This window comes from Podarcis raffonei, chromosome 3 (assembly GCF_027172205.1).
Source record: "Podarcis raffonei isolate rPodRaf1 chromosome 3, rPodRaf1.pri, whole genome shotgun sequence".
NCBI lineage: Eukaryota > Metazoa > Chordata > Lepidosauria > Squamata > Lacertidae > Podarcis > Podarcis raffonei.
In genome coordinates this window covers 16,512,596-16,540,212 of record NC_070604.1, presented here as the reverse complement: position 1 = coordinate 16,540,212, position 27,617 = coordinate 16,512,596, and the positions used below count along the sequence as shown (strand labels likewise).

The 27,617-nt window shown below is 43.6% G+C and overlaps 1 protein-coding gene across 2 annotated transcripts in view; it reads left to right on the top strand.

Annotated features, from left to right (window-relative positions):
* The window catches only part of PLCB1 (phospholipase C beta 1), a 458,785-nt gene that overhangs the window by 307,081 nt on the left and 124,087 nt on the right, over positions 1 to 27,617 (top strand). For both annotated transcript variants that reach the window (XM_053380655.1, XM_053380656.1), the window contains exon 10: positions 15,125 to 15,271. In XM_053380655.1, coding sequence (XP_053236630.1) covers positions 15,125 to 15,271 — 147 coding nt within the window. The remainder of the gene's footprint in view (positions 1 to 15,124; positions 15,272 to 27,617) is intronic.

Here is a 27,617-nt window from a genome sequence, read left to right as displayed (position 1 = left end):
AGTATTTCACCCACCAGACCCGCTTCTTGATTTATTTATTTTCTGTGAACAGTCGCTTTCAAACGTGATCCACAGTTTGAGTATAGACACAAATGTATGCAAGGCACTACCTTCACACTCATATTGCTCACATACGAATTAAACAGCAGCACATCTGCGCTCAACTAGCAAAAAATAAAGCTGGAAAATATAAAGAAGAAAGTATACAGGAGTATTCAGAAAGCAGCTGGCTTGTTTGCCATAAATTTGCCTTTAAAAAAAGAGTTTTCAAAAGGACAGTCTGCATGCAACCATTGCCTCCATTTTATGACAAGGCAGTCTTGTCATAAAATGTGGGTGAGAGTACAGTTGCAGACAGTTATGTGCATGTGCGCGCACACATACTGCCACAAGACTTGCAGAACCTTTGTGATGACACCCGCCGCTACACCAATCCATTTTCCTTTCCTCACATTTCTCTGCACGATTCCTATGCCCAGGACTGACACACAAAAACCCGCACTTCAGATTCTAGCCACCTCCCTACACAGCTGCCCAGGTTAGCTTGTGTCTATGCAATGTTTCCATATTTGTCTGTATGGTCACCAGAGACCAAGGTTTGAGGTGAGAATGAAGCAGACCCAGGGAAGAGAGATGGATGAAGGAGAGTTAGGAGAAGTCTGCTGACCTTTACAGGTCAGGTGGTGTTGCAACCTGGCAAGGGCCACACCTGCGATCCAGCGGCTGACTGGGAAGGAATGCAGGCCTGCCTGCGGATTGACCAGTGGCTGATGGGCTTTGTTGTGGGAATTCCTCAGAGAGTGGTCCCAGGTGGCCAATGGGCATTCTTGGGGCTGCTCCCGAGGGAATAAATTGAGGCCTGCCCTAGCCTTCCTCCTCAGCTGTTCATCAGGCTGGAGTGGAATAAATGGCTTCACCCAATGCCTAGGCCAAACCATTGGCATCTGTAATCCGTTTCGGCCTATTTGAACACAAACTACCGTATTTTTCGCCCCATAGAACGCACTTTTCCCCCTCCAAAAATGAAGGGGAAATGTTTGTGCGTCCTATGGGGTGAATGCAGGCTTTCGCTGAAGCCTGGAGAGCAAGAGGGGTCGGTGCGCACCGACCCCTATCGCTCTCCAGGCTTCAGGCAGCTATCAGCAAGCCATGGGAGCCCGCGCCAGGCTCCCACGGCTTGCGGAGAGTTGCCTGCATGCCGAAGGCTGGGCACGCTGAGCTCAGCGCGCCCAGACTTTGCACAGCTCTCCGCAAGGCACGGGAGCCCACCGCTGGGCTCCCACGGCTTGTGGAGAGTTGCCTGTTCTGGGGGCTGGGGTCGGGGGAAGCTCGGGCTTCCCCCGCCCCAGCCCCGCGCCTGGGGAAAAAATAATTTCCCCCCTTTATTTCCCCCCCCCAAAAAAACTAGGTGCGCCTTATGGGATGGTGTGTCCTATTGGGCGAAAAATACGGTATATGTTGCTGTCTTGTCTGGGGATTCATCACCAAGGGAGCGATGGAGTCATGGGGCCTTGGCATGCAACGGACAGCACCCCTGTAGCATTCTTGCACACACCTCCACCTCTTCCACCTGTCCTCCAATTCTGGCAGGACCCAGCTAGAAGGGAGAGGGGTGTGCAGAAGCTTTATTTTCAGGACAAAACACAACAAAATGGTAAATGTTGCCACCACTCCCTTGTCCGGGGATAGCCCAGGAGAGTAACCCAAGGAAGAAGATTACTCTTCAGTGTTACCGGCTGCCCCACCCTGCATTGCTTTACCACAATTGCAGACAGAAATTCAACAAGTCTGGTATGCAGCTAAGTGATCAGGCTTTGGATTTAGACTTCCCCCACAGAAGGCACACAGAACAAAACAGGAAAAATCCTTTTCCAAGATTTATTTAAAAAACAACAAGATTAATCATACTTAAAAGCAGGCACATCTCTTACAGGGTTCAAACATGAAAATAAAAACATTGTTTAACATCGCTATCTAAACATACTCACAAACGAGAACAAAAGAAGACTTAGGATAGTTTGAAAGTTCTCGGCTGAATCCACTTTCCAAGATAACAGACAGGAATTCTACATCACAAAGAACACACATATGAATGGCGACTGCCAGCATGTTGGTAAGCCGGGCAGATGCTGTGCTTGCCAAAGGCTCCATTCCAAACAATTTTATCCTTGAGAACCCACGTGTAATTGGACCCAAGGACTAATCAGTTCTTCTGATTAATTTAAAAATTAACAATGGTCGCCTAGTAGGGTGATAACTCAGCTTGTGACAGCTGGAGCTTATTTGTTCTCAAGACCTTGGGATGAAAGGGATCCTCCCAATTCCCAGGCACACACCAGATTCTCCTTCCTTGTTGTAATAAGGTTTGATAGCCCCATTCACATAAAGACAGCATCTTAGATAACCAGGTGTTAAAACCCACAAATCACTTGGGAAAGTTTCCTTCCTGCAGATGCATGAGATAACTTATTCACACTTCCAGAGCCAATTAGTCTACGGTTTAAAGTAACAAATACACATTCCCCATAATTCTTCTGGTCTTTGGTTCTCCCACAATGCTTTTCCTCAGCTTGACCAAAGTTTTTCTAACTAAGATTTCCTAATATCACTACAACCCCAAAGAAGGACATTTTTGGCAAAGACCAAAGGGATACACAAGGGAACAGAAGGCATGGCATGTAGAGGGGCAGTGCCATGGAAGAGAAAAGCAGAAGTCGCCTCTGACTGAGGCTGCCACTCTCCCTGTGCCTAGTTGGATGTAGCCCTTCTTTGTGGCCACTTCCCCAAATATCTCTTCGTCATATGGCGGCTGCTTTGCTAAATTTATTAGAATAGATTTCATAGTTAAAACACTTCCAAAAACTAGTATACAAATAAATACACATTTGATGATACATGGATAAATCTGCATTGCCTTAGATCAGGCACAGGCAAACTCAGCCCTCCAGATGTTTTGGGACTACAACTCCCATCATCCCTGACCACTGGCCCTGTTAGCTAGAGATGATGGGAGTTGTAGTCCCAAAACATCTGGAGGGCCGAGTCTGCCTATGCCTGCCTTAGATCCTAAGGTAATCTAAGGAAGTTATCAGTAAGATCGGGGGTCTTGAGGCTTCCTAGGTCAAAACTAGCATTTTGAAATCGAGTCTAGAAAGTAATCGGTAGGTGTTTTATATGTTCAGATCACCTTGCACTGGTCGGCAATCTGGCCGCCAAATTCTGCACCACTTGTAGTTTCCAAACCATCTTCAAAGGCAGCTCCACATACAATGTATTTACACCTTGCCAACACTCCCGCCTTCCCAGATCTCACCAAACCTCCGCAGGTTGCCTGGGCTGCTCACCTGACCCTGTTTTCCTCCTCTGGTTCTCTGCTCCTCACATTTCTTGTGCCTGCATCTCTATCCTCCAGATACCTCCTTCTCTCCTCACCTGGGTTACCTACTTGCCTAACAGCCCAGCAGCTCATCACACTACGTGTCACAATGCTACCTGTCTGTGGCCAAGTGATGACACCCTTGTGATTTTGTATATTGCAGAGATATACTGCTTATACTTTCTCAACACCCAGCATAAACTCTGGCACCTAAAAGGGAGTGTGTAGGCACATTGATGGTTTTGTTCTGATTGTATATACCAAAGGCTTGATTTATTTCTTTTTTAAAAGAGGCAAGCACTGCTGTCTCCATTACTGGGATTCCTTCCCCAGCCCTGCACTGGAATATCACCAGACTTTATAATGAAGAAGTTCAGCTTTGGTGAATACAAATCTAGGGGACGGTCATGAATCCCTCCCTCAAAAAACAAAACAAAACCACAAAAAAGTTATGTGACCCAAAATCTTTTGAGAGAAATTTTGTTTCAGACATCACATGTTCAAATCAGAGTGGAGTGTTTTGTTTTAAAGAAATGATTGAATATATATCTACACCAAGATGTAGAATTTATTGTGCACTGAGGAAAGGAAGAGTGTTTTCCCCTCCGAGCCTGCAAGCATTGTTTAAAAACAAAAACTTACCTCCAACGTAGGGGATCACCACACATAAACAGAACCATAACATCTCAGCCTTGATTTAAGAAGCACCTTCCCCCCTGTCAATTTTTAGACAGATTGGCCTCACTGTTTTAAATCTATGTTTGCTAAAGAGTGTAAAAGTGCCTGTCAAAGTCTGCTGCGTACAACTTGATGGGTCTGTCTCCTAGGCAACAGAGAACATAGAGGCAGGAGCTAGTACAAAGCAGGGAGGGCCCCGCTTTTCCACTTTGAAGACACCTTAATAGTACAGTGCACTTTTAAATATAGCATCTGACATAAACCACATCCCTCATAAGTCATGCTTCGTGGTAACAAGGGCACTGACGGAAGCACATTTTGCAAGAGGCAGAGCCCACGGCAAAGGAAGCTGAAAATGTCTTCGCAGAACATTCACTAGATGTTTATCTGCGGAGCCAGCAAAGCCATGGGCCTAAAAAGGACAAAAGCGAGGTAGAAGGAGGGATTTGGCATCTACAATGGCTAGTAGATGTGATCAGGCTTTTCTAAGAGGGCAGTCCCATCTTATAAGCAATCCCTTGTTTTCATGTTGGATTGCTTTCTGGGAAGTCATATGCAGACCGTACAGCTTTCCTTGGTGGGAACAAACTCTCCATTCATATGATATGTACTGGGATGAAGGTGCTGTGACGCAAAAGTCCCTGGTGTCATTATGTTCCACTATCCTTCCTTGTGTTTTCAGATATGATTTTTATTTATGTGCTGTAATAGAATATAAATTGCAGCCCAACTTGTATAATGTAGACAGGCAAAGCGCAACTGAGGTTTCCTGTGCCTTTAATTAACTACTTCCTGTGTGCAGGTTCAGACCATTGTATTGCTTCCTGATAAGTGCAGGTGCTAGATTTCTGATTAATAGTCTTTATTCATTGTTTCAGGGTCAGTTTCTGTTCTGGGGATGGAGCACTTTAAACTCTAGACCTTGGAGCTTAGTTTATCCTCCTGCTCAACATGGGCTTGAACTATTGTTTCCATTATTATTATTATTATTATTATTATTATTATTATTATTATTATTATTATTAAAAAATGGCAAGTAGAGCTCTTGACCACTTTTTAAAGTTATGCGCTTTAAACAGGGAACCGTATGCAATGAGGGTAACTTTCCCCTTCATCTTCAAATGCCTTTTCTTTTAAAGAAAGGGATGATGTGATCCTCTTCCATAAAACAAAACTATACAGGTGTGTGTGTTTTTGCACACACACACACCTCTGAATGGTCAATAATGGGCATTACTGCTAGGATCAGCATTACCAGAAACCCCAGCAAGCAGAATGGCTTGGATAACTCTTCCCTCGTGAAAAACACATAACTGCTTTTGCAGATATATGTCCAACCTACCTAATAATTTTTTAATGGCTTGGAAATATCCATGAGAATAAAATAAGAAATGTCACCTCTTTTGTGCATCCTTATTGAGAGCTGCATATCAGACGTGAGCAGGACAGGAGCTGGTAATGGACAGAGCTGAAGCCACACATTTTCTTTCTTTCCCTTTTGCTTTCTCTCTCTTTGCCTTTCTCTCTTTCTGCCTCCCTCCCCCCCAAAAAAATGCAGCACACCCATTCACACGTTTGGTAACCCTTTTCTAAGCCTAAGTGCTTAAGGGACAGGGTGGTGCTGTGGTCTAAACAACAGAGCCTAGGGCTTGCCGATCAAAAGGTCGGAGGTTCAAATCCCCACAACAGGGTGAGCTCCCATTGCTCGGTCCCTGCTCCTGCCGACCTAACGGTTCGAAAGCACGTCAAAGTGCAAGTAGATAAATAGGTACCACTCCGGCAGGAAGGTAAACGGCGTTTCTGTGCGCTACTCTGGTTCGCCAGAAGCAGCTTAGTCATGCTGGCCACATGACCCGGAAGCTGTACGCTGGCTCCCTCAGCCAAGTAAAGCGAGATGAGTGCCACAACCCCAGAGGCGTCTGCAACTGGACCTAATGGTCAGGGGTCCCTTTACCTTTAAGTGCTGTATATGGGGGGGGGGAGATATATCAGGGGTGGCAACACATGGGAAAAGAAGGATTAATCCTTCCCTCCCCAGCTGTCACTCCTCCCATGTTGCAACTTGTCTTATCAAACAAAAGTCCCATTCCTATGAACAAGACCTTATCCTAAGCCTAATTGATACTTGGTTGGGGTATGATGTTGAGTAGGGGCTATCCAAGTGCAGAGATCGGGGAAGGCCACCTTTTCCTTCCCAGTTGGCACACATACTACCCAAAAATACACACACCCCTTCTCTGCAGCAATTATGCTTTTTTTTGGCGGGGGGGGGGGGAGCTCCCAGTTTCACTAATGGGACCTTGTTTGTGGTCTGTCAGAGTAATTGCTGTGCAGGGGATTAAGTCAAGGGAGGGAAGGTACAGACTCCATTCAAAGGCATCAAGGGCTGCATTGAGACCAAGAGCCAGAGATTCTCAACCTTGATTTAAACTGCATTAGGTCAGTATAATAAACTAGGTAGTGGGTACTTTGAAGAGACATCTATAAACATTTCCCTGAGCATGTAATGCAATTAGCAAGGTGCTAAGTATTAGGAGAGAGGCAGGAGACTGGAAGTATTTGCAGAAAACTAGAGGATATTGGGGGAATCCTGTGGCTCTTCATAATTTCTGACCATTATCCATGCTGTCTGAGGCTGATGCGATATGAAGTCCAACAGCATCCAGAGGACCACAGGTTTCCCCATTCCTAACATGTGCTTTTTAGCTAACAGGTGTATCCTACTCTCTGGAGTCCCTGGTACTGCTGCAGCTACAATGTCCATGTTATCAAATATTCCCCAATAGGCTTTGGTGGGCACCAGATTTAATGACACTGATTGGGAGCTCAGTGACAATCTAGGCCCTTGCTGCTACTACCCTACCCAGAGGGACATGGGTGGTGCTGTGGTCTAAAGCACTGAGCTTCTTGGGCTTGCCAATCAGAAGGTCGGTGGCTCGAATCCCCATGACGGAGTCAGCTCCAATTGATCTGTCCCTGCTCCTGCCAACCTAGCAGTTTGAAAGCACACTAGTGCAAGTAGATAAATAGGTACCGCTGTGGTGGGAAGGTAAATAGCGTTTCCTTGCACTCTGGTTTCCATCACGGTGTTCTGTTGCACCAGAAGCGGTTTAGTCATGCTGGCCACATGACCCGGAAAGTTGTCTGTGGACAAACATCGGCTCCCTTGGCCTGAAAGTGAGATGAGCACCATAACCCCATAGTCGCCTTTGATTGAACTTAACTGTCCAGGGGTCCCTTTACCTTTACCTTTTACCCAGCATCCCGCTGGCTACCAAAAATTATAATTTTGTGCCCCTGTTAACTTAGCAGCTGCTAGTCACTGGCCCCTGTCTGCTTGCACTGAGTCTTGAATCGCAAAATAATTTGGTGTAGGGACCTGTATTTTGCAAAATAATAATGAGAAAGAGACAATCTGTGCCCTCTGGGAACTATGCAAATTAAGATACAATTTTGAAAACCTCTCAGCCCTGTTTCTTTAGTTTACCACAAGGGAAGCAAGGGGAATGAAATTTCTCATAATCCACTGTGGTCCCCAGTCTTCCTTAATTAACACCACACAATTTAATCTATGAACATTTTATAATAACATGTAAATATAAATAAAATACAAACAAATGAAAAGGTGTAGTTTGATCCAATTTATAAAGTTGTTCCCTTTTTGCTAACATTTATTTGTTTGCAGCTGGTCTCCCGTGTTAATGAGGCTTAGCTATGAGCTCAGCCAAAGATTTTATTGTAATGTGAAAACCTCCTGACTGTTTATGCAGCAATTCTCTTCCAGCAACTAGTTGGAAGTTGAAGGAAGCACTTTATGTCTGTTAATTAAAGGGATCAAGAAGATAAATCCACAATACAAAACAAAGTAGCAGTGACAGCAGCTGCCAACAGCAAGGGATTGTGAAGGTAGCAGTACAGGAGTGGGCAAGTGTAGCTTTGTTTGACTTGGTGTTGAGATTTGTTCATTTTTATTGCAGGCTGTATGCTTTGAAAAGGCATGGATTATGGTTGGATTTTGCAAGTCTGAGGCTGAGTAGCATGAGTGTTTGCTGAGAGGTTTTGCCCATATCTATCAGATGTAGAATTCACTCTCTCTGGAAAATAGACTTGGATTAGCCAGGGCAAGATGCTGCTGCAACTGCTGCTACAGAATTTTTTGCATCCAGGTGTATGGAATTCAAATATGTTCCACAAGGATGCTTTATGGATTTGATTGTAGCTGTCATTGCAACTCTCCTGGGAAGAAATCACCAACCCTTCCCATCTCACCAAACTCCTTGAAATAATAATATGGTGCTTTGGTCTGCGATGGAGGGAACATTTTAGTTTTGATTTTTAATTTTAGTCTTAGCAGTTTTAAAACTTTAGCTGTTGTTTCGGATTTAGTTTTCATCAACCCTATTCATTACAGTAGTGGCTTGTTGCATGAAGGAGGTGAACACAGCAGAGAGACAGAGAGAGAGAGACCTCCAAAGGCACTCAGCAGTGTTTAAGAGTTAAGGTAAAGAGGCCCCTGACCATTAGGTCCAGTCGTGACCAACTGGGGTTGCGCGCTCATCTCGCTCTATAGGCCGAGGGAGCCGGCGTTTGTCCGCAGACAGCTTCTGGGTCATGTGGCCAGCATGACGAAGCCGCCTGGATGCTTACTCATGAGCAAATCTGCTGGCGCCACACAGGGCATTGCTCTCAGTTGCTTCTCGATAAAGCATGCTGGATTCCTTCCCATCTACTGCAACCCTTCGCAGGGAAGTAGACCGGTGGATTAGAGAAGATTTTTCCCTTTGAAGTGGCAAAGGACTTCTCAGCTAGGGCTGGGCTGAAATTCTCTGTCCAAGGTTCTGCAAAAATATGACCCCCCTGAGAAAATGGTGGCTCTTTTACTGCTGATTTCTTGGGGATGGGGAGAAATATCTTCAGATTTTTTGGGAAGGGGCTGCTGCTTACATTACTAGGCAAACATCTGGTGGGACTTTTTGGGAATGGGAGGTTTACAGGGGAGTGTAATGGGAGGAGGAGAAAAAATATGTTAAAAATGCTTTTAATTGAATAAATTAAGGAAACATCAGAATTATAATTATAAATGTGTATAATACACACTATTTAAAGCAAGATCATGTTACTCCCATCAGTCATGGCTTCCCCCAAGGAATCCTGAGAACTGTAGTTTGATAACGGTGCTAAGAGCTGATAGGAGACCTTATTCCCCTGGCAGAGCCACAGTTTTCAGAGTGGTTTTAACTCTTCTTAGGGAACTCTTGGAATTGCTGAACTATTGCGGTGAAATAAGAGCATCCCCAAAGCAGTCAACAGCAATCTCTATAATAACTCTTGCCTGGATTTTCATTGCTGCTAGGACAGGCATCCCCAAACTCAACCCTCCCGCTGTTTTGGGACTACAGTTCCCAACAGCCCTGACCACTGGTCCTGTTAGCTAGGGATGATGGGAGTTATAGTCCCAAAACAGCTGGAGGGCTGAGTTTGGGGATGACTGTGTTAGGACAAAAAGAGACCTTGAAGGTTACGCTACAGTTGGTGTCCGGCAGGAGCTAGAAAATCTTTTCTGAAATTGTATCAGAGTGTAGGTGGGGCAGAATAGATCCCAGAAATTTCATTCTTGGTTTAGAGCAGAGTGAACAAAAGAACAAGCAGTGAGGTAGGTCCTCAATTTCTGGTGCCCCACAAATGTAGTGCCATGGGAGTGTGAGAATATCTGCCACTGAGCATAGCTGTAGGCAGTTTGGAATTGGAAGGCCGTAAATGCTCGCCTAAGCTTAGGAAATGTGGGCTTTACAAGGTAATCAGCCGTTTGATGTTCCAATTTATAAAGTCTATATCATTTTAAAAATTATTAATTTAATGTCCTGTCTGTCCAATTGAGCACCATAATGGAAAATATAATCACAGAGTTTTCCCTTTGAATTCAGAGTAGAAAACTTACTGAGTGGAGTAGGATATGAATCAAGCAACTTCTGATATTTTAAGCTCCAATTTTTGCAGTTTGGTAGCTGTTTGAAACATAACGTAGGGAATATGCTTTTTGGAAACACTGTAGCTCTGTATGGGAACCACAGTTCTCAGGATTCCTGGGGAGCTTCCATGACTGTTTAAAATGGAACGATAGTGATTTAAATGTATAGGGTGGATGGGACCGATGTCTAAGTACAACTAAAACAGACTTGTAAACATAAACCCTAGCAAAACATTTTAAAATTTAAGAACATACTGCTATTTTTGCTCTCCATCAAGTGGTTTATTTTTCGCCCACTTCTAAAACAAAAAGGATACTGAAGAATGACTGGCATGCTGTGTTGCACAACGTGGCTGCTGAGTGACTACTCTCAACGGCTCAACTGAGTGACAGTTTTTTAATTAAGGAAATATAGGGTGACAGGTGAGCTTATTTTAAGAGTACGCCAACCTGTTTAATAATATGTGGCCATAGTTCTTTAAAAAGAAAAGGAAGTACAGGTGATATTTAGCAAGTGTATGACAATCTCCATAATATTATGCTACCATGTTCCCATCAACATTTAGTTAAAAATTATCTTAATAAACAGACTGCAGTACTGGATAATTGCAGAAGCCTTAAGATTTTGAACAATCTATTTTAAAGACAACCGTCCCTTGTCAATCTTGGATAATGCCTGACTTTACAAGGAGTTTCATTCTGAAACACTGTGTCTGTTTTGGTTTTTCCTTTTGTTTTCTCCCTTCTTTTCCAGTTACAATTATCCCTCTGGAAGGATATTAAGGGGATTTACAAACTATGGGTTATATCAATTCCTGGATATTTGTGAATGAGAAGAATGGATTCCCCCTAGTGATATTAGCTTACTTTATCTGTAGTGAATATCCGAGTTTGATTATCCGCTGATTAGGTAGACAGCTAGATATAGTTAGTTTCCTACTTCCAGTGAAAAATCTAAAGCAGGGATACATGTTTACTTTTAATTAATTCCATTATTAAAACTGTTGGAGGACTGTTGGAGACTTCCTAAATGGCAAATCAGCTGTTAAGGAAACTACAGGCTAATAGCCAAGATATTTGGATGATGAGCTTCCAGAGAATTAAATGGCAAGAAGCCATTTCTCCACCATAAAAAGAGATACCACTGCCATCCCTATACTGCCTGCCTGCTAGCAGCTACTTACTTAAGGGGCAGTTTCCTCTTATAGTTATGCCATCAACGCTAACCAGAAGCATGTGAAAATTTGTTTTAAGATTGCCTACATCTGCCTGCTGTTGGCTGGGATGCAAAATTATGTAGTAATTTAATCCACAGGGGAGGGAGAAAGGAAAAAGAATCTTGAAGATGGGCACCCCTCCTGTTTTGTTGCCTGAGATGGAGCAACACACACTGCAAAAGATACATTGTACCTGAGGCCAATCAAGTTATTTGGGCACGTGAGGCAGAAAATCCCACAAGAACGCTTTCCTCTCATTGGAAGGAAAAATACTACTACTACAACAACAAATTAAGTATGTAACAGGCTTCCTTCAGCCTGTCAGTTCATGTCTAAAACTACGCTTTCCGAGCCATGTTGCCCTGTTATAGACGGGATGCTGACATTCTCTGCCTCTTTGGTTATCAGGCCAGACCGCGGAATTCCATATCAGAAAAAGCTATATAATACCCAGAGTACCTGCCTGCAAACTGCACTGCTGTCCATTTCACTTAGTCAGATGCTAGTAGCCACTGTAACCACACATTGCTGCTGCTCACCTGAATAAAATATACGCCGCGCCCAAATGCTCTTCCTTCTGTCTGAAAGACAGAGACATTAAGTATGCTTTCTGTTTCAATTAAAGAAAGAATGAACCTTGTGACCCCATGTGGATACTGCCTGCTCAAAGGAGAGAGGCTGGGCACTGTGACCTCATGATGATGTTGCCTCCCACAAGGAGAGAGGCTGGCCACTGTGACATCATGATGATGCTGCCTCCCCGAAGGAGAGAGGGCATGGCCACTATGACCTCAAGATGATGTTGCCTGCCTGGAGGAGAAAGAAACATGCCTACATGTTACCCACTGCTTTAATGAGAAACATACCCTTTGCACCCAGGATTTGTCAGACTGGATTTGCTTGGCTTTATTTCTTACTCTCCTACACTCTCCAATGTAAGGGCCACACTCTTTAAGTAGCCCTCAATGTCCCCCAATGTTTTTAAGGACTTCTAACTCTTAAACCTGGGACGTGGGTGGTGCTGTGGGTTAAACCACAGAGGCTAGGACTTGCCGATCAGAAGGTCGGTGGTTCGAATCCCCGCAACGGGGCAAGCTCCCGTTGCTCGGTCCCTGCTCCTGCCAACCTAGCAATTCGAAAGGACGTTGAAGTGCAAGTAGATAAATAGGTACCGCTCCAGCAGGAACGTAAACGGCGTTTCCGTGCGCTGCTCTGGTTCGCTAGAAGCAGCTTAGTCATGCTGGCCGCATGACCCGGAAGCTGTACACCGGCTCCCTCGGCCAATAAAGCGAGATGAGTGCCGCAACCCCAGAGTTGGCCACGCCTGGACCTAATGGTCAGGGGTCCCTTTACCTTAACCTTTAAGCATCCAGGCTGCCACTTCCCAGCAGGTCTTCTGCAGTCATTGTTTCAGTCTTGACTGCTGTGTGTCGCACACCTGAAAAGGACAGCAAAAGAAATTCTAGCAATCAGGGAGCTTCCAAAACTTCATTACTGCAAACATTTCACAGGGGCTCATCCCTCATGCGCTCACATTTCTAAAGAAGAGCTGCATATTAGGACATGAAGAAAATATGTCCATTTAGAGAATCCCTTGAAGAGCTGAGACTCTTGCTGGCTGCCAGGAGATCTACATTCAGCCTGACATTATCATTTGCAATAAAAACAATGAGTTTTTCAGATTCAACAAAAGCAGACAGAACGGAATGATCTTGAAACTTTCTCTCCCCTCCCCTCTGAGTAATCAGTTTATGTTCTTATTTTCTCTGTTGACTAAATGACTGGAAAGAGTCCAACTGAAGTTGGCAGAAGACATTCTATTAATAACACAGGCATATGGAGGATATTAGAATTTCAGTGCATCATTACCTGTCAGTGCTACTCATGAAAGCGCATAGGAACTGAATAGCACATTGGCAAGACTTGGTCGTGTGTTCTGGAAATGTTTCTTTTTCCTTTGTAGAAGAGCATGAAAAGTTATTCCAAAATTTCCCTAGCATGTTGACTGCCCTCTGTTTGGCAGCTGAAATATAATACTTAAGTGAGAACTGACCAGGAACTTCTGAAGTTATCAAACTTCACATGGCAGTTGGTAATATGACTTCAGGCAACTCTCTGGGTTTTTTTTTTGGGGGGGGGGTGTTGCGTCCTGGATCATTGCGTGCTTGCATGAAATCACGTGTAATTGGAACACCCATTGAAAAAGCCTGCAAACACCCCATCACGCCCCCTCCCCATTCCACTCCTTTTGGTGACTTTTAGTGACATTTCCAGGTCACTTCTGGGTTCGGCATGATATCTGGTTGTGTACATAATGGACGTGCCTAAAATGACAGCTGCTTGTACAAGGGTATGTATACATTGGTGCTAACTTTGTATCCAATGCACTCCCATTGCTAGTTTTGGAAGCTGCACACAAATGATGCTCGCCCCAATCCACACTGATTGTGTAGCTTCTTGAGAAATACTGCTGTGTGGTGTCCTTTTGCTCAAGCCGGCTTCAGTCCGGCTCGCAAATTCAGTCTCGATTCACTTTGTACTTGAGACAGGTGTCTGCATTTGAGACAGACATTGCGCACGTGCATCCGTCAGCTTCACAAATAGGTGTTTGGGAGCAGGGTATTACGAGAAAGGGAAACAAAGCACACCATGCACTTGGGGAGAAGACAACCTCTCACCCCTCTCTGATGTGTACAAAGCCATGCATATGCATCCTGACCTGCACTAGAGAAAAGTGACCTTGCTGTGCTTTCAATTGCTAATATGTACACTCAGGAACAAGTTGCCCTGGTATACTTGTTCTGTAAGACTTACTTCAATGTTTTGGGATGATGCAGAGGATTGTTTGGATGGTTTATCATTGTTCTGTTATTTATATGATCATTACCAGTCCTTTTCTCTCACACACATGTGTGGGAAGCATCTCCATTTATCCTTTCAACCTTCCTGAGTGCTAGTTATTAAAGAAGCCTGATGAAAACATCAGGTATTCCTTTTCTGCAATCAGACGCTCACCGTTGTGACATTTCCATCACTGATAAATCAGTTGCTTAATTGCAATTGAGGAAAATGCAGCACAGCCACAGTAGTAGCCTTGGATAAAAATGAAACGTTATTCTCTGCCAATCCTAAAAAGCACATTAGTAAAAGTACGTGATGCAGCAGTGGTTTGGCCCACTTCTCCTCTTCAGCACTGGGAGAATTAGGGTGTGTTTACACATGGCACTGTGGTCTAAACCACTGAGCCTCTTGGGTTTGCCGATCAGAAGGTTGGTGGTTTGAATCCCCATGACGGGGTGAGCTCCTGTTGCTCTGTTCCAGCTCTTGCCAACCTAGCAGTTCGAAAGCACACCACTGCAAGTAGATAAATAGGTACCACTGTGGCGGGAAGGTAAACAGCATTTCTGTGCGCTCTTGTTTCCATCACAGTGTTCCGTTGCACCAGAAGCAGTTCAGTCATGCTGGCCACATGACCCAGAAAGCTGTCTGTGGACAAATGCTGGCTCCCTTGGCCTGAAAGCGAGATGAGTGCCTCAACCCCATAGTCGCCTTTGACTGGACTTAACCATCCAGGGGTCCTTTACCTTTACCTTACACATGAGACCCTACCTCCATTCCAGGGCTGAGCTACTATTTTGCACCTGGTTGTGCTTGGTGGACCTCGGCGTTTTAAGTAAGATGCAAAGTCAAACTCTAAGGGTTTCAGTCTGCTAATTTTTGTTCTTGGATCACTTGAAGAATGAAAAAAACTTGATAGAATCAAGGGTAAATAATTTGTTGAACATGTCTTGTTCTTCTGGGATGAGTTGAATCCAAACGAAGGTATACTGCAAGCTGAGTTATTGAAGCTAAAGTATGTGCCTTCTTGAATTTCTTTTCTCCCAGGGCAGATATCGGTGGATGGATTTATGAGATATTTGAGTGGAGAGGAGAACGGAGTCGTTCCACCTGAAAAACTGGATTTGAATGAAGATATGAGCCAGCCCCTGTCTCACTATTTTATCAATTCGTCGCACAACACCTACCTCACAGGTGCAGTATGGGGGGGGGGAGCAGTTTTGACAAATTAGATAATGTAGATTTATTGTTAATAGAGTAGAAATGCATTTATACCTGCAGAAGATTGGGAGTTCATGGACTGTCTAAACCCTTCAAGGTAGGGAGAATCTGACACCTAAAAGGTGGTTACCTGGTGATGTCTATCTTTCCATCAGTTTCCTCCTTCTCTTTTTAAAATTATTTTAAAATAATTTTATTGAAAAGTTTTCAGATATACATTTCCACATTAAAGTCTTACAATATGCCAATACATTCAATGACTTCCCTCCTTATCCTTCCAAGACTCCTTTGATTTAACCCCAATTCCTGCATATTCTTATTTATCCAATTGGTTCAAATTCTCCCCTTTATAATATCCCTTTAAATATGTTATACTGTTGATTTTACATTAATTCTGCCAGCCTTTTCATCTGTGTACAATTATTTTCTACGTGCTCAACCAAAAATTTCCACTCCTCTCTCAGTATTTGTTCTTCCTGCTTTCTTATTCTACTTGTTAGGCCTGTTAACCCTGCATATTCCTTCATCTTAAATTGCCAATCCTCCTTGTTAGGGACCTAACCAGGAGCAAGCTCACCTGTTCAGAATGGGCCCTATTCATTCAAACTACTTAGCATGTGCTTAATTTACCTTGGGCGTGAATTAATTCCTTGGACAGAGATTGGAGCAATTCCCACAGCCAGATCTGCCAGCCCTCCTTCCCAAGGCTACCCTTACAAGAGTAGTGTCGGGGAGGTCTCCAACTTTAGACCTAGTTGCTCACATTGCACACATATTGCAAGATCTATATTGTTGCACGCCACCCCAAACTCTGAGCAGTGTGAGATTCCAGGGGTTCCAGGTGCTCACCCAGGGTTCATTTTTTCCTTTTGGAAATTAGGCACAGAAGAGACTGTGGTGTCCTTATGAGATATGGTTTACTTACACATATATGCAACCTGATGGAGGGGCTCACAGCATCAACACCCCAAGAGCAACTTGTTTCTCCCACAGCCACAGCTTTGGATTCAAACAGAGATGCACAATCTCTCTGCCTCTCTGGCTTTTCCCGTTTGCTGCCTTGCTTCTCAGTTGCATAAACTCTAAACTCTGGCTTAGTACAAGCCCTTTGATCTTTTGTCCTCTTAATGGCCCATTCCCTAGGAGGCTAGCCTGCCTGGCTTAATTAGCTATTAACGCTTCTTGAATCCAGGGATTAGAAGCGTCTAGCACCCACAAATTCATAACAGTGTTATTCAGAACGCACCACCAGCCTGAGCAAGTGGAAGGGGGAAAGACTGATTTTCCACTAAGTCCAGCAATGGTGGCTGAGAAAGATTAGCCTGGATGTGTAGAGAGAAAAATCTCACTCCACACTTGGGAAAGCTTGTCCAGGGTATCATGGCTGTAGCATTACTTTTAGCAGTGAGAAGGAAAAGCAGTACGGGGGAGTAAGTGTTGACTTTACTCTGCCCCTACCCACGGGTGGCGCTGTCATATAAACCACTGAGCTCTTGGGCTTGCTGATCAGAAGGCTGGCGGTTCAAATCCATGCGATGGGGTGAGCTCCTGTTGCTCTGTCCCAGCTCCTGCCAACCTAGCAGTTCGAAAGCACGCCAGTGCAAGTAGATAAATAGATACCACTGCAGCTGCAAGGTAAACAGTGTTTCCTTGTGCTCTGGCTTCCGTCACAGTGTCCTGTTGCACCAGAAGCAGTTTAGTCATGCAGCCACATGACCCAGAAAGCTGCCTGTGGATAAATGCTGGCTCCCTCAGCCTGAAAGTGAGATGAGTGCCTTAACCCCATAGTCACCTTTGACTGGACTTAACTGTCCAGGGGTCCTTTACCTTTACCTTATCTGTCCCTACCATTTGCATCATTCTGACTGGAACATGACCATGAGATTATTGGACCTGTTGACAAAGTATTGCAATATTGTAGATGTCTTTTGCCCAATTAAAGCTGAAGCTACTGGCCCTACCTTGTATTTAAGAAGTGGCTGCTTGGGTGTGTTGGAAATGCTTTGCTCACTGATCTTTCTCTCATATGTATCATTTCAAACTTTGTATGGGAAATATCATGTTTAAATGCTCCCACACACAACTAACCCCCTCTTTGCACATAAGCCCCACTTTCTCTGGATTGTGATATTTATGTCACCAAAAAAGCAATGACTTTCAACATGTAGAGGAATGTGTGGGCCTTGGTCATTTTGACCATTTGCAGCTGATGTGAAACTACGTAAGCCAGTAGCAGATTCAAGCAGGCAGCATAAGGCTATAATTACAAAGATAACATTATTGCATTTTTTTAAAAAAAAGCAAATGGTTGCTCTTGAAAATAACTATTGCTGTTAAATTCATATGCAATAGTTGGATTTGCTGTTGTCGTCAAGATAATACCAATAATTAGGGATCAAGCTTGTTATTTTCTCTGCAACATCAAACATTGAAGGTTAGAAAGACATTTTTCAAATTGGCCATGTTACATATAATGACAGATATTGTTCCTGATGCAAACTTACGCTGTCATGTGTCCGGATGTTGACATTAATACAAGGTGAATAACCGCAGGAAGAGTAAAAAAAATAAAGAAAGGTATTGCCTATTATTTGTTTCATGAAAACACTACTTTGAGTTCAGAACTGCAATATGGATTGCGTCAGTGTGCACCAGTTGTTTTTTTATCAAAACTGAACAAGGTGCACAACTTAAAATTCTTTTTGCAATTTAACTTATTTTCTAACTGGATACCTAATGGTTAATTGTTGGGCAGAGCAGAGATACTATAACACATCCAGATTGGATCCATTGCTAAGCCAAACCATGGCTAAACAAGAAGGAGCAATAGTGTGAGTTCCCTAACTACACAGGGCTAAACCTTGGTTTAGCTTAGCATTTTGTCTGAATCTGGGCTCATGGTTTGTCTTGTTCCAGACAAACCACAAGTTGTAAACCAAGAATAAAACCGCTAAATACTTCTTTTATTTGTTTCAGCAAGCCTGCTCTGACATTCAATTTTATTATGTTTAGTTAAGTTTTTTAAATTTTTATTGTTGGCTTTTGATAAATATTTTATGGAAATATTTTATGGAATGGCCTATACACATTGTTAAATTAATTAAATGAGTATATGGAGGGCCACACATCGTCTAGCCCTAACATAAGGAGTGAGGGACAAGCAGTCCATTTTATTTGGCAAGTTGCACAAAGTAAAGACTGTCCCTCTCCCAGGCTGAAGTTTACAGCAAGTTCAAGTTTTCCATTTTACACATTTATTGGAACTAATTGAAATGGTCTCTGTAGTATGTAAGTAACAGGATTGTTTTGGATTGATAGCATTGTTCTGTGTATTAAGTATAGAAATTACCTACAACAACAGATAATCTGTAAGTGCCCTGCTATTTTTGTAATTTAATTTGAAATGTGTCCAAGACCAAGTAAGAATTTTTCCGTTACCTACAGTCTTTGCTTATCTCACCCCTGTCCCCTAACTGAAATCTCTTTATCTTCTGCTGCTGAAACCTGTAATAGTTCTGCTGAAGAAGCCACCATAACTGCACACATTATTTTAAATGTGACTGCACAATGGATTTATATAAAAGCATTATGATGTTGACAGTTTAATTTTTAATGCTAACTCTTGTGTTATCTTGTCAGCACAATCTTGTCAGGACAATCTGTTGTACTGGTCCACACCCAGTTGTTAGGCTGTTTTGTGCCCACAAGGAAATATTACCATATATTTATGAGCGTGATAGTAAAAGCTGACATTTTGCAAATGATAGTCTTTAGTGGTTCTGTAAATACCATCTCTCACCCCAGGAGGCCCATCAAATATTCCTGTGCTGTGACTTTGCCAAATGCAAAATTCAGTTGATCGTCAAATCGTCTTTTGCATACGCCTTTCAATACGCTTGGACATGGACACATAAAATTTCCAAGACCCCAATTAATGTTTGGATAACCTGGGCCAGCTCACACATGCACCTTGGTATATATCTATGTAATGGAGTTGATGTGCATGGGCCCCTCTCACTTGAGCAAGATAACCTATGGCATGAGTGTTCCCTCAGTAGAAATCCAGTTTGATCAACTGCCACCTACATCACCAGTGTCCTCAATATTGGACCAGTATTGATCTGACCACAGGGCATTTGTTTTTATTTATTAAACAAGTTTTAGATCACTTTGCTGCATATAGCCATTGAAGTGTTGTACATGGTAAAAACACAAAAAAGCATGCGCTCTGAGAGCAATAGAATCAAACAACAATGTTATTGTTTAGTCGTTTAGTCGTGTTTACTCTTTGTGACCCCATGACCAGAGCACGCCAGGCATTTCTGTCTTCCACTGCCTCCCGCAGTTTGGTCAAACTCATGCTGGTAGCTTCAAGAACACTGCCATCTCGTCCTCTGTCGTCCCCTTCTCCTTGTGCCCTCCATCTTTCCCAACATCAGGGTCTTTTCCAGGGAGTCTTCTCTTCTCATGAGGTGGCCAAAGTATTGGAGCCTCAGCCTCACGGTCTGCCCTTCCAGTGAGCACTCAGGGCTGATTTCCTTAAGAATGGACAGGTTTGATCTTCTTGCAGTCCATGGGACTCTCAAGAGTCTCCTCCAACACCATAATTCAAAACAGTACAATAAAACAGTACAAATTCTAAAAACAATGGGAGGAATTTAGTATCTCACTAAGGTGATTGTTCCATCAAGGCAAACGTTTTGGATTGCGTGTCAAGGCCCCACACCCCTTCCTTTGATGAATAAAGACATGTGGACACCAGTATTTTAGGTTAATGGGCTAAGAAAGACCACAACTTTATTGGTTACAGAATGTGAGTGATATTGGCTTTAGGCATTGGACCCGAACCCGGACTATATCTGACTCCTGTCCACCATGCAGGAATTCTCACGAGGGTTAACCACCAGTAGGGGGAGCCCTGTTGATGTACATCAACTCAGAGATCCCCCCCCCCAGGGCCAGTGGAAAGGTTGTACCATGGCCCTAGCCTCCACCTGGGCTTCGGACAGGAACCACGAGCTTTAACAGAATAACAGATGGCCACAACCTCCCCTCCCATAAACCAAACTTTTCCAATGCCTAACTGCCTGACCTTTCAAAGCTGTGACGATTTGCTACAAGGTAGGTGAAAAACAAGTGGCTGGTGCCAATCTGCCAAGTGGGAAAATTCCTAGCAGGCCCCTTCAACAGGCGACCAACCAAAGTCCATAGCAAGGTCAAGGTGTCGAACGCAAGAAAAAAGGGCAGGAGGGCGGGAGATCCGCAGAAGCCATCTTCAAAGGTAGTGCCTAGCACTGTTGACTAGCTCTTACCATCAGAAAAGTGACAGGGGTATACCCCAGGGAAAACCTTCCTAAACAAAAATATCTTCAGTAGGTCTCTAAACATCATGATGTTAAGCACCTGTCTGATTTCAGCTGATAATTGATTCCAGATGGATGCAATAATGGAAAACCGTTTGGTATAGTTTTTGTAAAATATGCAGGGATTTAAGATATGTAAAATGGGACACGGGTGGCACTGTGGACTAAACCACTGAGCCTAGGGCTAGCCGATCAGAAGGTCGGCAGTTCGAATCCCCACAACGGGGTGAGCTCCCGTTGCTCGGTCCCTGCTCCTGCCCCCCTAGCAGTTTGAAAGCACGTCAAAGTGCAAGTAGATAAATAGGTACCGCTGTGGCGGGAAGGTAAACAGCATTTCTGTGCGCTGCTCTGGTTCGCCAGAAGTGGCTTAGTCATGCTGGCCACATGACCCAGAAGCTGTACACCGGCTCCCTCGGCCAATAACGGGGCGAGCTCCCGTTGCTCGGTCCTTGCTCCTGCCAACCTAGCAGTTCGAAAGCACGTCAAAGTGCAAGTAGATAAATAGGTACTGCTCCAGCGGGAAGGTAAACAGCGTTTCCATGCACTGCTCTGGTTTTGCCAGAAGCAGCTTAGTTATGCTGGCCACATGACCCGGAAGCTTTCTTAGGACAAACATTGGCTCCCTTGGCCAGTAAAGCAAGATGAGCGCCACAACCCCAGAGTCGTCCGCAACTGGACCTAATGGTCAGGGGTCCCTTTACCTTTTTAAGATATGTAAAATGAACCATGGAAAGAGAAGAAGGGGAGTCATTGCTATCTTAAGGATGTAAAATGTGTGTTTGAAATTGTAAAACAGAAAATTTAATAAAAATATATATGTAAAAAGTTAATTGATTCCAGAGAGCTCAAGCTGCAACGCTAAAAGCCCAGTTTCTAGGACAGGCTGAAAGCATCCCTGGGCCATAATAGACTCTCAGTGGTGCCCCAATTTGAGGAGTGCAGTTGTCAGACAAGGAGATAATAGGCAAGGCATTCTCTTAGATAGTCTGGACCCAAGTCAGTTAAGGACTTTAAATGAGACAACTGTACATGGTTAGCATATTGGAAGTTATTGCAGCTCTCTCGGCAAAACTGACAAGAGTACCCCCGTCAACAATCTAGCCGCTGCATTCTGCACCAGCTATAGCTTCCTGGTTAAGCCCAAGGGACGCCCCACATTGAGTGTGTTTCCAGTAATCCAGTCTCTAATGAACACACCCTTAATGCGAACACAACCCTTTTGTGAAAGGACGTGTGGCTGGAGATAAAAGCCCACAAAAAAATTCAGAGTGGCTGAAGTTAAGACAGAGATAATTGCAATTAGCTTTTTTTAAAAAGATGCTGCACACTCTGCCTGCAATGCAGCCAAGTGCTTAGGAACACAAGACACTTCAATAATTAGATAGCACCAGCTGTCTTAAGTAAAAAGTGTCCATGTGTGGAGAGAGGCACTGTTTAGCCAAACTGTTGCTGCTGAGTTGAGTGGGATTCAGGGTTATAGATCAAGCTAAAGGTGTCTGCTTAAACATCTCCTGGGATCACTAAAAGCATGCACAACCAAAAATTTAGTACCCTGCTACAAGAGCCAGCTGTTAAGTACAAAGATATGCGGGCATGCCAGCATGCCATCCACAATTTTGTTCTCGATCTTTGGAGTGCATGGTCAAATCTTGCGGCTTTTTATTTCCACTTATTTTTGAAACATGCAGTATCTGCCTTGCAGACATATTTATTTAGGAGTATGTCAAGCTAGCTTCCAATTAAGTATGCTTGGGATTGGATTGGAGCTTCTAGCTCAGAAACTAGAAAGCAAATAAAATTGCTTCAAATAAGATTATTTATATATATACCAGTATATATATATGTAACCGGATTTCTCGCTTAAATCATGATACTTAAGGACTAAGTAGCCATCAGGGTCAGGATATTTAAAATATCATCATAACAAGTATCTTGGCTCAAAACCAACTTTCTGTGACACCGATAATTGCTATATGAGTTCAAGAGAATCTTGTAGATTAGCAGCAAAGATCATGGTTGTCTGTTGATGTTAGTGCTCCATATTTGGGTCAAAGCTTTACTCAATTCTCCATTGGCTTAAGCCAAGATTTCAAAGAACGCCACCTTGATCTGCAACTGCTGGTTCCTTGTCATGTGGCAGATGAATGCATATTTATAGAACTTGGCTCCGGAACAGCTGCTCTTAAACATGGTTTAAGATTTGTGGCTCAGTGAAATTGCATGTAAATGATTAGCCAGAAGAATATTGTGTTGAGTTAAGACAGGAAGAGGGAGTGCATTGACTCTGTGGTGAGAAATGCATGCCCCACCTTTTTAGCGGGTTGTGTGTGTGCGTACACCGGCGCCACATGAAACGGAAGCATCTGGCTTGGAATGGATTTAATCATTGCGTTTTATGGATGCATTACCATAGCTGACAGCATTTATTGGAAAGCTGCAGCAACTACAATTGTATTGTCAGATTCATTTGACAAGTGCTCAGTTTGTTTGAATGTGTACAGATGCTGCTGAATTGTTGTCTTAACTGGTTAGATAGCCAAGAGAATGTTGAATGAAACTGGACGATGTCTTGAGGGATGGAAACTTTGCTAACATTGGTTTGTTCTATTGTTGTTGTTATATGTTTATTCTTAAAAGGTACTTATACGTTGCTTAATGTTTCAAAAATCTCTTAAGCTGTGTGCAGTCCAAAAAATACAAGCAATATAATTTTTATGCATTAAAACAAAAACACAGCCATAAACCAGTAAAGCAGCAATATAAAAGCTCATTGAAAGTGAATAAAACAGAAATGTAGACACATAAAACCGGTTCCAATCTTATGGGTCAGGGAAGGCCTGGGGGGAAAGGGAAGTGTTTACAAGATTTCAGAAGCAACAGGTGTTTGCTAATTCACATATGACAGAGGGATGGGCATTCCACAGTACAGGGGCAACAGCAGAAAATGTCTGTTTTGTAGTCACCACCTTAAGATTCTGTAGAGTACCTGCTGCCTTGCGGGTCATCTTCAGGAGATGAAAAGGCTAAGGAGTAAAGCTTTCAATTTATGGTTAGTTGCCCTAAAGAATCTTGATCAGTGATTCCCAAGCTGGGGGCTGGGGCCCCCGAGGGAATGCAGAAATATTCAAAGAGGTCTGCGAAGAAGTTACCCTCAACCCACCTGCCCACTCATGTAAAGGAAGGAGAAAGAGGCTGCTTCAAAGGGCGGTTTTACCAAGTGCTTTAAAACAATCTCCATGCTCCCAATTTATTTACCGCATTGTAAATAAATGATGACAGTAGTATCATGCACAGTTGGATTTTTAATATACAATTAATTGTGTGCATAACTTCATACATAATAAATGTACTTTGTTAATTTAAAGTTAAGAACCCAGCCACTGGGGAAATAAGGAAGCCCTTAAATCAGAGTATGTTTTCTTCTCTTGGTAGATCTGTTACCCCATTAATTATCAGAATCTAACAAAGCAGTCTTCTCTTTACATACCAGGGAGGAGATACAGTGGAAATCCGGGTTACGTAACATCCTCCTTATGAACGCTTTGGGTTACGAGCTCCACTAACCCAGAAGTAGGTGTTCCCGGTAGCAAACTTTGCCCCGGAATGCGAGCGGAAGTTGTGCGCTGGCGGCACGGCAGCAGTGGGAGGCCCCATTAGCAAAAGTGCGCCTCATGTTAAGAACAGTTTTGGGTTAAGAATGGACCTCTGGAACGAATTAAGTTTGTAAACAGAGGTACCACTGTACATTGCTGCCACACTGGTGGAACAACCAGCACATCCCCCATACACTCAGCCTGGGAGGGGGAAGTGCGCAACTTTTTATGATGCTGTCAGCATCCCTGGAAACCGAGGGACCTGATGAAGGCCTACCTACTGTTTGTTCTCAGGCACCCCTGCTGGCATGGGTTACAATTTGCTTCTGCTTCTTTCAACCATTGTTTTAAGAAGAGAAGGAAGGAGAACCCACTCAATGTGGCCCATGTGTGGTTGCAGGCAGACTGCACCAAGCACACATGGGCCTCATGAGACAAGGGTTCAAGACCCACCCAGGAAGGGAAAGGCAATTTTGTTCATCCGCCAAGGCACACAGCATGGGCAGCCACAGCCACACACCAGTGCCAGCAGCAGCCTTCGGTAGCTTACTAAATAGGGCACAGGTTTGGGAAGCAGGAGAAGGAAGCTTGAGTTCAACATGGGGTTATTGGGGGGGGGCGATATCACCATTCATCTTTTGCATGCTTAGCAAAACAAACAAGCAGGGACAAAAGAGTGGGAAATATCAGTTGTGGAGGCTGATCCATTAGGACAAATGGGGCAGTGCCCCACCAACCTCAGTCTGTCACCAACAAGCCCCCACCTTACACCCCCTGTTTAGCCTCAGTGTTGCCATTGCACAACTCAGTAGGGAGGAAGATGGGACCAAAACTGGAAGTACAGTGGTACCTCTGGATACAAACGAGATCCCCATTCGCATCCTAAAGCAAACGCAACCCGCGTCTGCGCAAGACATCATTTTGACCGTCTGCTCATGCGTGAGCGGCGAAACCCAGAAGTAACGCGTTCTGTTACTTCCGGGTCACCATGGAGCGCAACTCGAAAGCGCTCAACTTCAAGCATATTTAACCTGAGGTATGACTGTAACCAAGGGACATGGGTGGCTCTGTGGGTTAAATCACAGAGCCTAGGACTTGCAGATCAGAAGGTCGGTGGTTTGAATCCCCGCGATGGGGTGAGCTGCCGTTGCTCGGTCCCTGCTCCTGTCAACCTAGCAGTTCGAAAGCACGTCAAAGTGCAAGTAGATAAATAGGTACCGCTCCAGCGGGAAGGTAAATGGCGTTTCCGTGTGCTGCTCTGGTTCGCCAGAAGCGGCTTAGTCATGCTGGCCACATGACCCAGAAGCTGTACGCCGGCTCCCTCGGCCAATAAAGCGAGATGAGCACCGCAACCCCAGAGTCAGTCACGGCTGGACCTAATGGTCGGGGTCCCTTTACCTTTACCTTTACCTATGACTGTAACTGGCTCTTAGTGCTTGAGTTCCGCATGCAGGTTGTGAGGCCTGGCTGTTACGTACAAAGTGCTCTCTTTCTGTAGTTTTCCAAAGCCCAACTCGCCCCTTGTGAGTTTTAGGTGTGCACAGCCTGGGGCCATGCCACACGTCCCATGCCACACGCCTCATGCCACAAGTCCTGTTACGTTCTCTCTGCATGAGGTTCATATACTGGAGGTGTGCTGATTTTTGTGCCTTGTCATAGGCATGTGAGCAAATTGAAGGGAAACAGGATATGACAGAAGTGTGCAATTCTTCTTTGCTTCCCATGGCTCCACTCCCCTTTCCATTCCATCAGCGTGTCTGTCATGGCAGTGGTGTTTCGGCATTCTACCCATGAAGCCGGGGTTCCAACAAGTGCTACAGCCCCCTAACTGGTGGGTCCTAGTTATGAGACTGCACCCTGAGTTATATTTTAAGCGAAGCAAATGCTTAAGAAACAACATTGCACCGCAAAGAGAAACACACACATATCATGGATCTATTCATAATTATTGTGACTTTAGTGTTTAGTAAAACAACAACAATTTTGCAGCACATAAGTGCTGATTATTTATTTAGACCTTATAGCTCTGTCTTTCCCTTTAGGGGGAAGTGTAACATTTATAATCCAATGTTGCCATCCATCAAGGGAAGAAAAAAAGTAATTTCAAAGCATTCTATCCTAAACTTGAAGAAATGTCATTTTAGTGGCAAAAATAATATTTTTTGTGGGTTTGGAGAAATATATATATATATATATATATCTCCCCTCCAGCTTTTAATCTGGAGCTCAGTTTTCCAATAGAGCTCTTCTAGCTATCAGCTTAGTTTATTATGGTTGTCACAGTGAAGAACTGACTGCAGCACCTCATTGTACCATGCCAAAAGCTAAGGAACAATGATCATTTATCCGTAATGATGAACAAGGCCCACTTTCCTAAGCTTTCACAAAGACACGCAAACACATGCCATGCCTTTAAAAGCAAAACATGGCATCTGCATCATGACAGAGTGCATACCCTCTGCTTGTAGATCTCCACGTTTTCTTCACACAGCTGATTTCATACCACATAACCAGCCTGATGCCCTTCTGATGTTTTGGAACACAAATCTCATCATCCCTGACCGTTGCCCATCCTGGTTGGCACTGATGGGAGTTGTCTTCCAACAATAACTGGAGGGCACCAAGTTGGTGAATGCTGATGCAACATCAACATGTGCAGCAACAACATGATGCTATTCCCATACTTCATACCCAATTACTCTTCATTCCTTTCTTTGCTTCCTCTGTAAAACATGACATTGGCCCTGAGAACTGTTGTGTTACAGCCATCCTGGGACTAATTTTATGAATTGTTTCTTTTCACTTTTCTTTGGCCAACTGGTCTTGAATAGTCAGCTAATATTCTGTAGATTTTTTTGATTAATTTCTTGTTGTTTGAGTCTATTAGTCAAATACAGTATTTTCTGGAGGAAGGCCACATTTAATGATTTCTGTAAGGCATCTTGAATTATGACAGTGGTTCTCAAACTTTTTCCCTCTGGGCCACACTTTCAGCATAAAAATTTCCTTGTGCCACACCAATTTTTTATTGATAAGAAATACATTGGGGGGGATGACTGCTAGCAGTGCTTGATTTATATCGTAGATTACAACTACTTTATAATATGCTCATGGAACATCCAGAAATTTTAAAACAATGCAGCTGCAGAAGAACATGAATAATTCCCAAAATATAATTATGAATGAGCCTCTTACATCTGTACCTTATATATGTATAGAAACTCAATGAGAGGTGTGAACTTTCTTTTGCCACGTAATCTCATTTATATTAGATCTAATCTGAGACAAAGAAACTCATTTCCTCATCAACACAAAGAAGCCTTTTTCTCTTCTGATCTTTCACATTTGTTGAGAGTTGAGAAT